The sequence below is a fragment of the Megalops cyprinoides genome, chromosome 2, assembly GCF_013368585.1.
Source record: "Megalops cyprinoides isolate fMegCyp1 chromosome 2, fMegCyp1.pri, whole genome shotgun sequence".
In the NCBI taxonomy this organism is placed as follows: Eukaryota; Metazoa; Chordata; class Actinopteri; order Elopiformes; family Megalopidae; genus Megalops; species Megalops cyprinoides.
Genome location: NC_050584.1, coordinates 57007717 through 57023219, shown reverse-complemented (window position 1 = coordinate 57023219; position 15503 = coordinate 57007717). Strand labels below are relative to the sequence as shown.

General features: G+C 43.4%; 1 protein-coding gene across 1 annotated transcript in view; it reads left to right on the top strand.

Moving 5' to 3' along the window:
* col11a1a (collagen, type XI, alpha 1a) overlaps positions 1-15503 on the top strand; it is a 92021-nt gene that overhangs the window by 57915 nt on the left and 18603 nt on the right. Inside the window, exons 38-48 of the mRNA XM_036522192.1 lie at positions 264-317; positions 3434-3487; positions 3850-3957; positions 5476-5565; positions 6999-7052; positions 8834-8941; positions 9416-9523; positions 10111-10164; positions 10945-10998; positions 12229-12336; positions 15420-15473. Coding sequence (XP_036378085.1) covers positions 264-317; positions 3434-3487; positions 3850-3957; positions 5476-5565; positions 6999-7052; positions 8834-8941; positions 9416-9523; positions 10111-10164; positions 10945-10998; positions 12229-12336; positions 15420-15473 — 846 coding nt within the window. The remainder of the gene's footprint in view (positions 1-263; positions 318-3433; positions 3488-3849; positions 3958-5475; positions 5566-6998; positions 7053-8833; positions 8942-9415; positions 9524-10110; positions 10165-10944; positions 10999-12228; positions 12337-15419; positions 15474-15503) is intronic.

Genomic DNA, 15503 nt, shown 5'->3' with positions numbered 1-15503 from the left:
TGACAACTGGCACAAGTGCTGTGTAAATTGTACAAAGGGTCCAATTTCATTGTTATTAAAGGTACATATAACTCTTTTATACCAAATGTCCAACAGAACTGACCAGTCTATCATAGGATTAGTTCCATTTTCTATGGGATTATATATATGGGATATGGCCAATATATTATAGGATTTATGGTCATCGTGTAGGGCAGGTTTATAAGGCTAGTGTGATTTATATAGAGAGTGACTGTCCTGTCTCTCTGTCTCCATGACTGCAGGGACCACCTGGAAAGGATGGGTTGCCAGGTCACCCGGGACAGCGCGGAGAAACCGTAAGTGCAAGGGGCCTGGCACCGTAGCGCCAAGCTGTGACACACCTGGGCACGTCTGGGGAGCTGGCTCCAGCAGACACTTCCTGCCGGGTGCGGAAAGATGGACCGTGGCCATTCCGCCGCACCCCTCTCAAGCGCAGGGGGGGCGTCCGATTTTTTTGCACCTGGACGGATTTGTCTCCCCAAGTCAGTGAGCATTTCTAAGTACCAGGCGGGCAGGTGTCTGACAGCTTGCTTTTTGCAGTGCACCCTCTCACACCGCGATGCAGGCAGAGTGATTTACCGGGCTGAACTCGGGCGGAGGAATCTGTTTATACAATCAGGCGCTTTATTAATTGCCGCGGGGCGCGCCGGTGTCAGCGGCACTCGTATTTCCACCCCGCCGGCGGAGAGGGGCTCGCAGCGGCTTGCAGCCGCGCCGCCCCGTGACAAATGAGTGATAAACGCACCCCTCTATCAGGCTGACCGCTGGCGTGTAAGAGATTAGATCTAAAATCAGGGGCCCCAATAAACTGCATTGCCAGGGTCTTCCATGTTAGAGAAGATCCTCTGTAAAAATTCCTCGAGGTCGTATTTCAGCGTCCGACACATTTGTCAGAGAAGAACACACCCAACGCTCAGAGCCCGGCCTGCTTGTATCAGCAGAGCCTGAAGACACCACTCTACCGGTTTGTCTGAAGGAAAATAGACACCTAATCCCCTAAACAGTACACCTAATTCCTACTTACTGTGCATCTGCTCCACTCCCATTGATTGTACATTATGCAATTAGGATGCAGATATAATCACTGACTGTAAATGATTGCAGTCACAAGATCTGATTTTTTTTCTTCATATATTTTAAATAAATATGCAGACTTTGCATTATGCATTGTTGTCTGCAGTATCATTAGAAACGGCGTTTCCGTTCAGGCAGCGGGGAATAGACAGGTGCACGAATGCTGTCTACTATAAAAAGACTAAGCTTTCAATCATAGCTGTCACACACACTTGAGAATTCCTTTTACAAGATACTGTAATAAGTCTCTCGCAAGCACGGCCCGGTTGGTTTATTCGCTACTGTTTTGTATTCAAGCCGCTGATCTGATTTCACCCAGAGGCGATAAACATGCTAAAAGCTTGATAAAGTATTACCATTGGGAAGGGTTTTCTTCACCATTTGCTCCTCTCCCAAGTGACATATTAGCATCAGCACTGACACATCTTCGTTCCCCTGTGTTAATGATGCATCAATGAAGATCTTCATTAAAATGTTTATAACCACTGATTTATTGCAAAGCAAAATGGCTTATGGGGGCTCTAGTGTGAGAATCGCACAGCGGTAAAAATTGCTCCATATACAGTAGGCATGAGATAAAGTTGCCCGGGCGTTAACATGACTAACACTCTCGGTTGCAAATGAAGCGATGATTCTGACTGTCTGTAGCAGAACTATAACAGTACAGAAAAAAAATGTCTCTTCAAAAAGGATCTCAACTTCTTTGGTGTTGAAAATTGAAATGTGCCACAACGCAGGATGGCTGTCATGCGGGCCTGTGGGTAGCGGTGAAAATAAGAGATTTTGCAGAGGCATAAAAAGCAGCCTTTGCAGAAATCTTTCAGCACAAACTGAGTTTGCACTGCAGGGTCATTCTCTTTTGCTGGCTGTTACCAGATTGCCAGACCCTAATTGAGGCTGGTAGTAGTGACACAACGAAGTAAGCGAACATTGTCAGACTTGCTTCGTCTTTCTGGGGCTGCACTGTTGTGCTAAATCAGTGTAATCCTATATGTGTTCCCCCAGCTGTTTACGTCTCTGTGTTTTGTTTTGTGTCAGTTTCATCTTGATTGTGTCGACATGCTCTCAATGTGTCTTTGCGTTTTTGCTGACTCATTCCATGATTTTCTCAGATGGTGTCATGCATTAAACAGATGCATGTGACATGGAAGAGTTCAGATTACATCTCGTGTTTTTTCTCAATCATTCTCACCCCTCTCAGTCTGGCAGCTATTTTCGGCTTCACTCCTTGTAACATTACTTATGACCACCAGGTGGAGCCCTCATTTAAACATCACCATAACTGATGAATATGATTACTTTGCATCTACTGCACACATCAAGCTCTCTCGATAACAGATTGCCATCAAAAATGCAAAAAATATGATTCTGCATGCAACTTTGAAAGTATTAATGCAAACATAACCACAGAACAACCCACACTTAATTGCAAATTGGTATGTTTTTATCCGGAACCTTAAATTGGCCTGTTGGTTTTAGGAACATAATTAAGACAGTAAGCCGAATGAGTCAATGTGTTTGTATGTTTATATAACCTGCATACTAATGCTGTGTCAGCGTGGAGAGATGTCTCCAGGCGTTCTGTGTTCCACCGCTGCTTCAGTGCTTTTCACCTGCCTCTTTGCCACTCTAACGTTGTTATTGCAGCCAAGACTAAGGCACTCTGTAAACGGATCACGTTTGGTTTCAGTGCCATGCGATAGTTCCTTTTACCACTAGGTGGTAAGGTGGTAAGTAAGTACATGTAAATAAATGCTTACAAATTGTAACACTTATTTACGCAACCACCTTCGACCACCACTGGACAAGTGCAATACCGTATCAAATCTGTGAATGAAAAACAGATGAATGTGGGTATACACAGATTTAAAGTCTTTTAATTCTCCCTCCCTATGAATCTAATTGAACTGTAATTACATTCATAAACTAATCAAAACAGTAGATTAACAACATCTCAACTGATGCCCATAATCTGTACTGTGTAGATTACAGATTGTAATTCAAACTAATTTGTTGTAAAAATGTTTTGAATGTATATTAGCTATAAAAATGTATTTTTCTTTCTGAAACATGTGACATGAATGTGATATTTATTGGAAAAGATCACTCGTATAAGAACACTCGTAAAAGTTGTCGCAATTCTGTCTGTCCACCAATCCTTCATTCCAAACTCATTACTTCCAATTTTTGTTTTTTAAATGCTAAAGCATAAGCTATGGATTGTGCTGGATTTTAAATTTCTTAGTGGCAGAAAAGACATCATTTACCCTGAATTCAGTCTTGAGACACTTCTGATTAGATGGTATTTTTATAATAACGTCTTGATAACGCTTCCCAGGGTTTCCAAGGAAAGACAGGTCCTCCAGGTCCAGGGGGTGTCGTCGGCCCGCAGGTAAGTTAACGCTCCTAACCTTCCAGCAAACACTGTAAAATATTTGATTCCTGGTGCTATCGTGTTCATCTAATGAGAGCTCACTAATATTATTGCTGTACTCTACCTCACTTGTAAGTCGCTTTGGATAAAAGCGCCTGCCAAATGAATAAATGTAAATGTAAATATTGTGCTGGTTGAACATGGGTATCAGGAATATATAACCTGTGTTCCATTCATGGCTGCTAGGAATTGCTACATGGCTAACATCAATAATACACATGTCAGTCTACATGTACTGATTGGCCTTCACTTGGAATTGTTACTCATGGTGCCATAAATTATAGCCTGACTGTAAACAAACTCGCTGCACAATCTGACAGGGACCAACTGGAGAAACCGGTCCTATTGGAGAGAGAGGCCACCCTGGGCCACCTGGACCCCCTGGAGAGCAGGGACTTCCTGGAGCTGCTGGGAAAGAAGGTGCTAAGGTACGTCTTATTTCCCAAAAGCCGCTCCTCTTGTAACCTGCCAGCTGTGCTTTCCTAGTCAAACTGACTGGGTCGCTTGCTAGTATTCACCAGAGAATGTTTTTTTTTCTTCTAACACATCTGTCTTTTGAAGTACTCTGTATGTGGTTTGACCTGTACAACATTTTTAGAATATTATACGCTGCATTGTATGTTGAGCCTGCTATAGAAAAAATAATATAAAATAAATGATCCCAGTAACTATTGTTGCATGCTTAAGGTCGCTTTTGTTTACTGCGGTGGCACCATTGATTTGAAGTCTTCACTTTTTTTCATAATAGCTTTAATTACATATAATAGCTACCATAATAGCTGTGGGTGACAGCTATCACTGTCAGCCACAGTGTGTCTGGGGCCTTTGGAGCTTATATTGTACTGCATGCCATTGAATATACAGAAGAGGGATGGAAGAATGTCTATGAGTAAATGTCTTGTCAGCCGGTTGAGATTTGCTCCATAGATGAGGTAGTGATAGAAGAAATACTGTATGCCTACAGCTTGTGTTAGACACAAGACACGTTGCATGTCTGTTCTTGCAGTAGTGCCACTGGATTGGTGGTGACCTGGAAAGGTGGTGTATGATACACAGAAAGGTTGAATGCCCTCAGAGTACGATTTTCGGGAAGTCAGAAGGCATTCTGTTGAGGGTTGCTGTTATCGAAAGCAAGACAAACTCCTGTTCTGCCCTCCATTTCCAATTCTTTTTCCTCCTATGGAGATTTGATGCTTTAATCAGCTCTGGTGTTAAAGTGCAGGTAAGCTGGCCCTCCTGGGCAGCCTCTTTTGGTAGAGCTGGTCCCCTCATCTTTCTCCTGCTCTACAATGGAAGACCCCTCTTCACCACTTCTAAAGCACACCTCACCACCTCTGCCTAGCATGGAAAAAGAAACAACTATCTGACTAAAACACTCAGTAAAGACAATGTTTGTCCCTAATGTAAGACTCCTCTTGTTCAGTTATCAGTTTTAATAGAGCTAGACTAATTGTACACTCAAAATTAAGTCCCTGTTTTCTGCCGTTTTTGCCTTTGTTTTCTCCATCTTTTGCAATGGAGTTGCTCAGAGTGTTAATATCAATATTTCTCACATTGTCTTGTATCACTTATGTTTTTTTTTGGGTGTAGATTCACCATAACAGCACTGAGTGTCTAAGGTGCTACTTGAAAGAGCTGATTTGTGGTGCTGTGGTGGTTATGGGACTAGCGTAGTTGTTTGAATCGCACCTCCAAGGCACTCGGGCATTGTACCCTTGAGCAAGGGTAGTTAAGCGTACTGCAAGATATCCCCAGCTTTATAATGGATGATAAAATACAAAATACATACTCCTGTAAGTCACCCTGAATATGAGATTGAAAGGAAATCTCAGACCTGAATTAAGGCTTTTTAAAGTATTGTAGAGATTCCAGGATGGCTTCTATAAGGAAATGTGTCAAGTGCTATGAGGCGGTGCTCACCCTCTCTGCTGTTTCACTCTCTGCAGGGAGACCCAGGGCCACAGGGGACCCCCGGAAAAGACGGCCCTCCTGGTCTGAGAGGATTCCCCGGAGAGAGAGGTCTTCCTGGAGCCCCGGTGAGGAAAGCTTTCCTTCTGCAACAGCGTGCTCATCTTCACTTTATAAATACAAAGATGCTTCTTTGGGGTTTGCATCTTCTAGTGTTAATCTCAGTGGGTCCATTGGGTGGATTTTCTTGACCATTATTATACTCTGTGACATACCAAATGTGCACATTAGGGTCTGTGCATTGCTGCAGTGTTCTAGCTGGAAAGGTTAAGAGACGTGAATCCTGGAGAAATTGTGCCCATATCTTATGACAGTGTTGAAACAAAGCATGCATTAAAATCTTCCGAAAAGGACTAGTTTATAGTAGCACTACAAGAGCACTCAAAAGGAAAAGGAAAAAAGGCACCTGCAGGACATTTAGGACACAATCAAAAGACATCTTCCTCAGAAAATATATTCATATGTATGTACATATGTATGGATGGATATATGTAAGAACATGTCTGTTAACTAATGCATCTCTATTGTTTTGCTCAAGGCATCAGTTAAGGCATCGCATTGTCTGTTGCCTGAGGCATCTGCCTCTGCTGACTGTCTGTGGCATTATTGTTTTGTGGTGTTGTGATTTACCTCACAGCAGACCCAGAGCCTCATTACAATGTCCCCCCCGTCTGGCAGGAGTTCAGAAAGAAGAGGTTCCCCTTGGGGGGGAAAACACACGCACACACACACACATTCCCACATAAGTTTACTGCAGCACCTCTCACCTCCAGTACTTCTTAGGGGACCGGGAACACAAAGAGAAGTTTCCATCAGAGGATTCACCGGCACATAGCAGATGAATGCACCATAAGACCGCTGCAGATATAGCGCCCTTCTTGATCTTGTGGATAATCTGCATGGCAGTGCCTCACTGAGAAGTGGTGTCACACTGTCACAGTGTCGCTTCTGTGCCAGCGATGGGACGGGTTACACAGGAGCTGGGTCACCAATGTGCTGCAGGAGTAGGAGTGAAAGGTTGATGATGAGATTCAAATCAAATGAGTGGGGACTGCTACCACGTGTCTCTCTGGGATGGATTTTGGATAGGTTTCGCCTATTAGTGACAGCAGTGAGGCGGATTTCAACATAAATTGCCTGTCTCATTAAAACCAGGAGGAGGGGGGTGCTTTCATACAGAGTTCTCCACTGCATCTATCCCACGCAGAGAGAGGTGGCCATTTAAGCGGGGTAATGGTTTTGGTCGGGCTCCCCTGGAGTGCGTGTTTGCAGACGGCACGTTCCCTAAACAGCCGTTTAAAGTCACATTAAGCATATGTGATGATGGCTGCAGGAGAGCTGATTTCGTTTGGCAGGGAGAAGACCAGACGGATGACCTGGGGGGTGGGGGGTGGGGGGGGTGGGCAGCCAGCTGAGGGGGGTGGGGGCAGTGGGTGGTAGGCTGCTCCAGCGATGTCATCAGCGCCCCTCCGTCTAACGTTCTCCCAAATCTCATTTTCAGGGTCCAGCTGGTTTGAAGGGAGGAGAGGGTCCGCAGGGTCCCCCCGGCCCGGTGGTAAGTGCTCCGTTTCCATGGTTACCCGTCACCCACAAAAAAAACACCGTCATCGCGTCTCTGGTGCGATATTGGGCTTTGCCGTCAGTCATGGGGACATCAGGAAAGCCAGAGTCTGGCGAGAGCGGCAGATGGCTCACACGTAACCACTGCTCATCGGTCAGGCTACGTGCTCACTCACCTCAAGCATGCCGAACTCCAGCTACAATCTGGCCCAGCCAGTTTTCTGGTGAAACATCTCCTCCATTTCTGTGGCCTGCAACCAGTATCCTGATCAGCAAAGATGAAACATCACTGTCCTGTTATGGCTCTTAATGATGGAAGTGATTATTTTTTAATCTACTGTCAATGAAGAATTGCTGCAGTCTGTAATGACAAATGCCAACACTAGAGGGCAATTTTCAACCTTGTACTGAGTATAAAATGCCCTCTGTGGCAAACTCCCCCAAGATAAATATGGTGTAAGAGCTGTAATTACTGTCTCTTCACATTTAACCATATATTGCTGCCAAGAAAGATTTAAATTGACAACCTCAAATACACAATGTCTGGAAGCTTTTCAGGATTGTAATGGCAGTTGGCTTTCATGGTTTTATTTATTTCCAGAGCACCAGATAAATGTTGTCTCCCTGTAATTGCTCTGCATTAGGCCGAGAGCATCATACAAGATTAGTGTGGAGCATTTTAATCATAGGTGTTATTGAGGAGACGTTGAACTGTAACAGCACAAATGAGATAAGTAGTATATAAAAAAGAGTGTTTTTTGAGCATAACAAATCACTTCTCAGCTGCTCACATCTTTATAACAGTGTCACATTGCCGACTCTGTTGTACTGGGCTCGGGGTTTCTCTGCTAGACACCCGGCTTGAATAATTTATCGTCGGCATCCACACACGACTGCGATGCTCTGACAGTTCTTTGGTCGTTTGCTCCTGTCTGCGTTCCACATCCTCCCAGCGAACGAGAGGCCCCTTTGAGCACCAGCGGCAGAGGGTTGCCGCTGAGTCGTTGCCCGGTTCCAGGGCCGAGCCACGTGTCAGAAACCGGCTGCTGGTGCCGAGGACTGCCGAGTGGGCAGCTCGGGGTGGCAGATGCAGCTCTGACCCCTGCAGTCACGAGCAAATGATTTGATCGTCTCCCACAAGCCGGCGCGCGATCGTGCCACCGAAGCTGCGATGACTCACGTCCCCAGCGCGCACGAGAGGCCTCGGGACTTGGAAGGGCACTTCAGATTCATATTCGTTTCTCAGGGTAGAAGATTGTACGCTAAGCTTTATGAACAACTTGTGATGGATAATTTCAGAGGCGCATTTGTTTAGCTCAAGGCCTTCTGCTGGAAAAAAAATAGTACAAGTACATTTCATTTTTAAAGGGCATGAAGCTTCACAATAACATCTTTCTGTATGAAATAAAACATACCAAGGATGAAAAAACCATTCAAAAAGCCATTACTGACCACAGGTGAAAAATGTTCAATGTAGAGATGGTCTTCTGTGTATTAAGGCTGAAAGGACATGTTGAATTTAAGAGTAAACAAATGCCTTTGTATTGTGATACTGCAGTGAGTGATGCATTTCAGTATCTGTCTGAAAGCCCAGTGGAAGTGGACAGGAAGAGCGGTCTTATGATCCACTTCTTTTTATCCACCATACCAGCAGCAGTCAGGGGTCAGGGAGACTGAAGCATTTTGAGGGATTTCAGCTGTGTGTCTTTTTTTTCACTACACTGTTAGAGGAGATTAGACTACTTACTTGAAGATGTGTGTTGCCCCATGTTTTAGGGCTCTCCAGGGGAGAGAGGTGCGGCCGGACCAGCAGGACCCATTGGCCTCTCTGGCCGTACAGGCCCCCAGGGACCCCCAGGACCAGCTGGTGAGAAGGGAGCCCCGGTGAGTACTGATGTCCATCTTAAAGGTCATTCGTAACAAAGTGAAAGCCCATAATTAATCCTCATGCTTCAGTTCTAACCCAGTAACTCCTGTCCCTCTTCTAATGTGTAATGCAGTTTATCATTATTGTTGTTATCTCCTCGTGAGAGATGATAAATAAGAACAAATTAAGCAGTTAGGTGAACAATTCGTTTAGTAATACATGAAAAAGTGCATAATTAATTTAGCAATGAATACAAATGGCATTTTCTGGGAACTGGGGATATCTTTTGGCTTATTGGTTAATTTAATTTAATTTAAGCTATTAAGCATGGTTTGTTGATACAATCAGAGGGGATGGAAATATTAAAATCATTTTCATCAAAATATATGCAGTCTCAGTTTGGGGGTGAAATTACTCATTCAGTTGTTGACGGTTACTGAGAAATTATCACGGATAGCTCTCAATGTGAAACGTACTGCATTTTTTTGTAGGGTGAGAAAGGTCCACAAGGACCGGCGGGCCGAGATGGAGTCCAAGGCCCGGTTGGGCTTCCCGGGCCAGCAGGACCACAGGGTCCACCCGGAGAGGACGGTGACAAGGTACTGCTGTTTACTTGCTGCTTGTTTTTTTTGTTTTTTTGGCCAGCTCAAAATTTCAGCCTGAGGCAGAAAACATGTCCCTGTAATCAATCATCATCATCATCATCATCATCATCAAGAGTATGTACACATCCAGGCCGTCTGCAGCGGGGATCCATGTTCCATTCATCTTCTGCGCATCCATCATGATAACCAAACATGGCATCACACCTAATTAGCAGAGAGTAAAAATGTCTGTGTAAACATGCCATTTTATAACCAATGCTCATTGCACCCTATCAGTCATCATCCATTCAGCAAAGACACAATCAGCCTTGCAATACGCCAAACAAATGTGTCTGCTTTAGCCACGGGTTTATTTATCAGAGGTACAACATCCTCCTTGCTCATTCAAAGTGAAATATGTCATTGCACTTTTTGAATGCAGCAGAGCAAATATTGAAATCCATGTTGCGTCTTCCATGTTGATCCGAGGTTTAATACAGTGGATGACATTTAAACACTGTGACTCATCTCACCACACACTGGGTCAGTGGCACCTGATACAGAATGAAAAATGCCAGATGTGTTTGCTCTGTCTGTTCTAGGGAGAAGTTGGTGAACCAGGTCAGAAGGGAAGCAAAGCAGACAAGGGTGAACAGGTGAGTGTTTCTATTGCTGGCCTTTATTGAATGTGGTCTTCTTAAAATCAGCAGACTCCTTAGCCTTTGTCAGCTATTCTTTTTGTAATGATTAAGCAATCATTAATCATTTGTAATTGTTAAGTCAATTGAATGACCTTATAAATTACCTTATTGTAAGTGTCGTACTGTATCTTTAATAAAGAATAATGAAGAATAAATTAAAAACGGACAACCACCACGCTTATATGAACGTATGCATTCATTCCATAACATTATTTCTTTGGACAGATCCTTATCCAAGGTGATTTTAACCCATCCACATTTTGGCATTACACTACATTATTCTCATCCAGCAGATTCTTACATAGGGTGCAGTTTTATCCATTTATACAGGTGGATATTTACTGAGACAATTGTGGATTAAGTACCTTGCCCAAGGATATAACAGCAGTACCCCGGTGGGGAATCGAGCCAGTAACCTTTCAGCTACTTAGCCCTGCTTATCATTGCATCCCCATTGCTGCCTTGTAATTACATACAATAGTAGTACATTCTAAATTGTCTAGCTCACAGAAGCAACATCTGATTCCCACCTGGAACTCAAACCCACAATGCTTAGGTCTAAAGTATAGTACTCAAACCTCCACGCCACAAGATGTCAGACAATTGTCAGTATGTCTGTATTATGAGAAACACTGACTCTGAATCATGAATCACCAGTTCAATGTTTACTGTCATGCCCCTGTGCAATGATCATTATGGTCTCTCACCGTGTCCTTTTGGAATGTGTTCTTCCAGGGTCCGCCTGGTCCAGCCGGTCTGCAGGGTCCCATCGGAGCTCCTGGTCCAGCTGTAAGAGTCACACCCCCCCCCACCACCACCACCACCACCACACACATACACACACACACACACACACACATACACACACAGCCTATAACCCAGGAAGTTCCTCTACTTTCACCTGACAGACATATGCAGTATTTGTCATGGGTGGAATGGCCCGCGAGCAATTGCCCCGCCAGACAATGAGATTTCCCTACATGAAGTATATCTGAGGAGCAGCAGCCAGAACTGCTCCCCGGACGTCACCTCGCTTTTAATCTTTCCCGTGTATCTCATCTCCATCCAGGCATCCCACGGGGATGATAAATATGTAGTGAAATGTATTGCCCCTCTCAGGTAGAGAGCCCTGATTCTATGCATGAAATGCATTATTAAAGTGCGCGGGGTACGGCGGGTGGCCCTGTCTCATTATGCGCCGCAGAACGGGAGCCATCGTCACCGCTCTGCCACCACGAGGGCCGGATTCACGCTAAGGCGGTTTGTCGCATGTGTACCAACGCCTCGGTTTTAGACGCTGTCCCCGCGTGTGTGATCAGCAGAGGCAGAACCCCGCAGGCGGTATTAAGCCTTTCCTTTCCCTTGCATTGTTTGGGAAGAATAAAAAAAAAAAGCGCTACCCAGGTTGCCATTCAGCTACGCTGCCACTGTACTGATGAGGCCTCTCACAGGGCTGTTATTGATCTGTAGCCAGAAATGAGATAACCTGTTCGTCGCCCCCCCCGAGCGCGCTGTCACCAGAGGTGACTCGTACCTCCTGCGTCTCTCACATCCGGTGTGGGACTGAGCTGAAAGATGCACTTTGTCAGCACCTCTGTTGTGCTACTGGGTGTCAGAGATTCAGTGAGATCTTTCATTTGACAAACCCAGATGTAGAGAATGCAGCCTCAGTCCGGTGATTTGCAGTATTTTGATTTGAGAAAATGCATTATGACCTGACTGCATACACATTTGGATACAGTCCTGTTAGATGATACATTCTAGGTGTTGATAGTAGAGTTATATTTGTATTTAAACACAAAACCACTATGCTAAACTATTTAGTCGTTGTATATATATAATATATATATGTATGTATATATAATATATATCAAATGATATTATAGACTTAAAATAGCTTAGAATCAGACTATTAGCCACTCCATTGTCAGTAACCAACAGTATAAAATCCTGTTTGTTCACTGGTGGCTTTCTGTTCCACGATTCCAAGCAGCCTCTGATATAAGTTTCCTCCTCCAGGGTGCCGACGGAGAACCCGGTCCCAGAGGTCAGCAGGGGATGTTCGGACAGAAGGGAGATGAAGGGCCTCGAGGATTCCCTGGCCCCCCGGGACCAATTGGACTGCAGGTTAGTCTGCAAAATACTGATGCATACAAACGCAGACAGGGCACACTTAAATGCACATGCATGCAAGAACCCGCACGTACACAGACTTACTTATAAGAGCTCACACACATATACACACACATTCACACAGCAAAGTGAGTACCCCACATGCGTGCAAATAGGAGTAAGGAATTTTTTTTTTCTTTCCCACATAACTGGGTCTCTAATGAGAAGCACGTTTTGAAGCGTTGTTTATTCTCCATTATCTTTAATGTCAAACTCAAATTCCAGAAATATATATAGAAAATGTAAGAAAGAAGCCATGTAGAAAAAAGGTAACTCATTAAAACCTCATTAAAGCTCCTGAGACTACACTAATGTTTTACATATATGCTGTGATATAGCATCGGCTTTCGATATTTCATAATTGGTTCATTATGGTTTTGCAGAAGACATGTTGCTATGAGGAACGCGCTGCCAAATGTGCTCTGAATTCACACAGTGCAGAGGTTAATGCATAAATCTGGTGCATGCTGAGGAAACAATGTTGAGGCGTGATATTTAAACTCAACCTTTGACATTTGAGCTATCTTAGGAAGTGTAGCTCTACAGCTAAATAGCTTTCTTTCTATGCAGTCACAAAAGAAAAACATTTTTATACCATACCATACTGCATCACAATCATAGCACCATTTTTTTTGTAGCAGAGTGCCCCCATGGAAGAGTACAATATATATGACATTATATCCTACATCAGTATTCAAGAGCTCAGATCTCAATGATTATTGCAAATATATGTGGATAAATTAAATGGTGCACTAGTGCAATGTGAAAGGAGAAGGAGAAAGTCAAACCGTAAAGTGTTAACTGTGATTCTGCTTCTCAATCCGAAGTAATGGGAATGGAAGGAAGCATTGTGCTTCTTGTTTTTTTTTTTCAAGCCAATCAGTCCTTAATGGGAGCTGAAATCATTGTGAAGTGACATAGAGAGCCTGCTTTCCCCTGTGTGGCCAGATCGCCAAGTCATTCAAAGCAATTGACTTCTGATTGGGCGTAACGCACTTTATCAAGACTGCATTAGCTGGGCTGATGAACCTTTTCCGAAAGGCGCTGTGTCACCAAGCGCTCGCCTCGTCTCATAATTAGCACTGCCATTAATGATCTTTGAAAGAGGGAAGCCCTGGTGTGATTTCCTACCAGGACTGGCATTAGAGTGCGAGGACACGGAAAGGTAGCCCCTGAAGTGTAGCTATTTGAGGAGGTCTGTACGGGTGAAGAGTGTGTAAATATCAGACAGGATTAGGACCATAGTTCCTTTATTGCTATTGGTGACTGTGAACTGCCTTTGAAACACTCAGACCACAGTTCAGGTGGTTGTAGAAGGTAAACGCCAAGGATCAAGCATATGCAAATTCAGCCAACTGTATATTTCCTAGTTAGCGTGGACATTCTAAGAGTATGCAATAGGCTCTATCTTGCACAGGGTGTGTTTTTGTGCAGGTTCACAAAGAACGAGAACGTTTTCTGCACTGAACAAACCGACCTGTTTGTTTATTCACCAGAATGCCTGTCCTCAGTTGCCCTCGATTTTAAGAGGCACTTTTTTCCAGTGTCCCACAATGACTGCATCAAGGTCAATTTAATTCTATTCTTCAAGGCGGTTTGCTTTGTTCTTTGTATTTCGGTGTGTGTGTGTGTGTGTGTGTGTGTGTGTGTGTCTGTGTGTGTGTGTGCGCGCGTGCACGCCTGTGTGTCTGTGTGTGGTTCATCTGGTTTCATCCAGTTATACTTTCATTAAGAAAGGAATAGTTTCTGTTAATGCTCTCTGCAGAGTTAATGTGTATTAAGTAGAATTCAAACAATTTGAAGCATGTATTTTAATCACTTCAGATTTTTCTCAGTGCGTTTTGAAAAGTGTCCACCTGTGTACTTGAAATGACCATGGAAACAGAATGCAATTCAAGTATAAAAGGCTGAATAGCCGTGAAGGAAAGTATTCTGATTTTAAGAGTCTTGCAGCAAATTGCTAGTAGAAAGCCCTTTCGTAATCAATTATACACTTTTGTATTAATGGGTGCATGTCTTTGATAGTACATGGCAACTTATTTAACAAATTACAGTCAAATTGTTTTACAAGTGTGGTCATTAGATCATTTTACAAATTCTCTCTATAGATGTTTTATCAGATAAGCCACAGTTCTACAAATGTATCTACATGGTTTTAGCCATTCACAATTAAGGAACACAAATAAGATGCCAGTCATTTATGTTCACTGTGGAATTTCCTCTCTTTTGAGCTTATTTAAATGCCCTTATTATGCCCAAACTACTTTGAATGCTAATTGCCATAACGTGAGGATTAGCTTGTTTCTGTGAAGGATCATGATTTGTGAACATTAGTTAATTCCTCAAAGCATGCTGCGCATCTTGGAAGAAACATTGCAGCGTATATTTTCAGTTTGTACATACAGCCGTTAAAAGATAGGAACAAAACATGCAGTGTTTAAACGAGTGAGAATTACTTTTACCCTTGCGTTATATCATGGTAGTCCACTCACAGTCACATTCACAAAGAAAGCAATATTTTCAGACTAATTTAATAACATTCATGCTTGTTTTCCACACGTTCAGGTTTGAATGCACATCAGTGCTTCCATTCATTTCCTGTCTGTTTAATGCACTGAAATTAGATTATTATATAGTTATCATTGATTATGAAAGAAATGCCGCATAGCATAGACTTCAGTGTCGTTTATCATTTCACTGGTCCATGGAGCTGGCCAGTGAAACATACAGAACATTCAGGGTCCATTTTTAGGATTTGCGCTGCATCCCGTCTTGCATATTCATTTGCCAAATACAACATCTGGCCAGGTTTGAAAGGTCTCATTTCAGTTATCAAAATAATGGTCATCTTGGCCTCCTATGATTCCCATGGCCTAAATGGCTGAAGGCAAGTGAGTGTCAACTTTTCAGATATTCACTGCACCAGCTGCATTGCATCATCATATTAAACAAGAAAAATATTTTTAGGATAAAATCTTACCTGAAAATATTTCTTCTCTCAATGAAACAACTAAAAATGAGACTTTCTCGGTTTTTAGGGACTTCCTGGGCCTCCAGGCGAGAAGGGTGAGAACGGAGACGTTGGTCCAATGGTGAGTAGTTCGCTTCACTCTGATTGAACT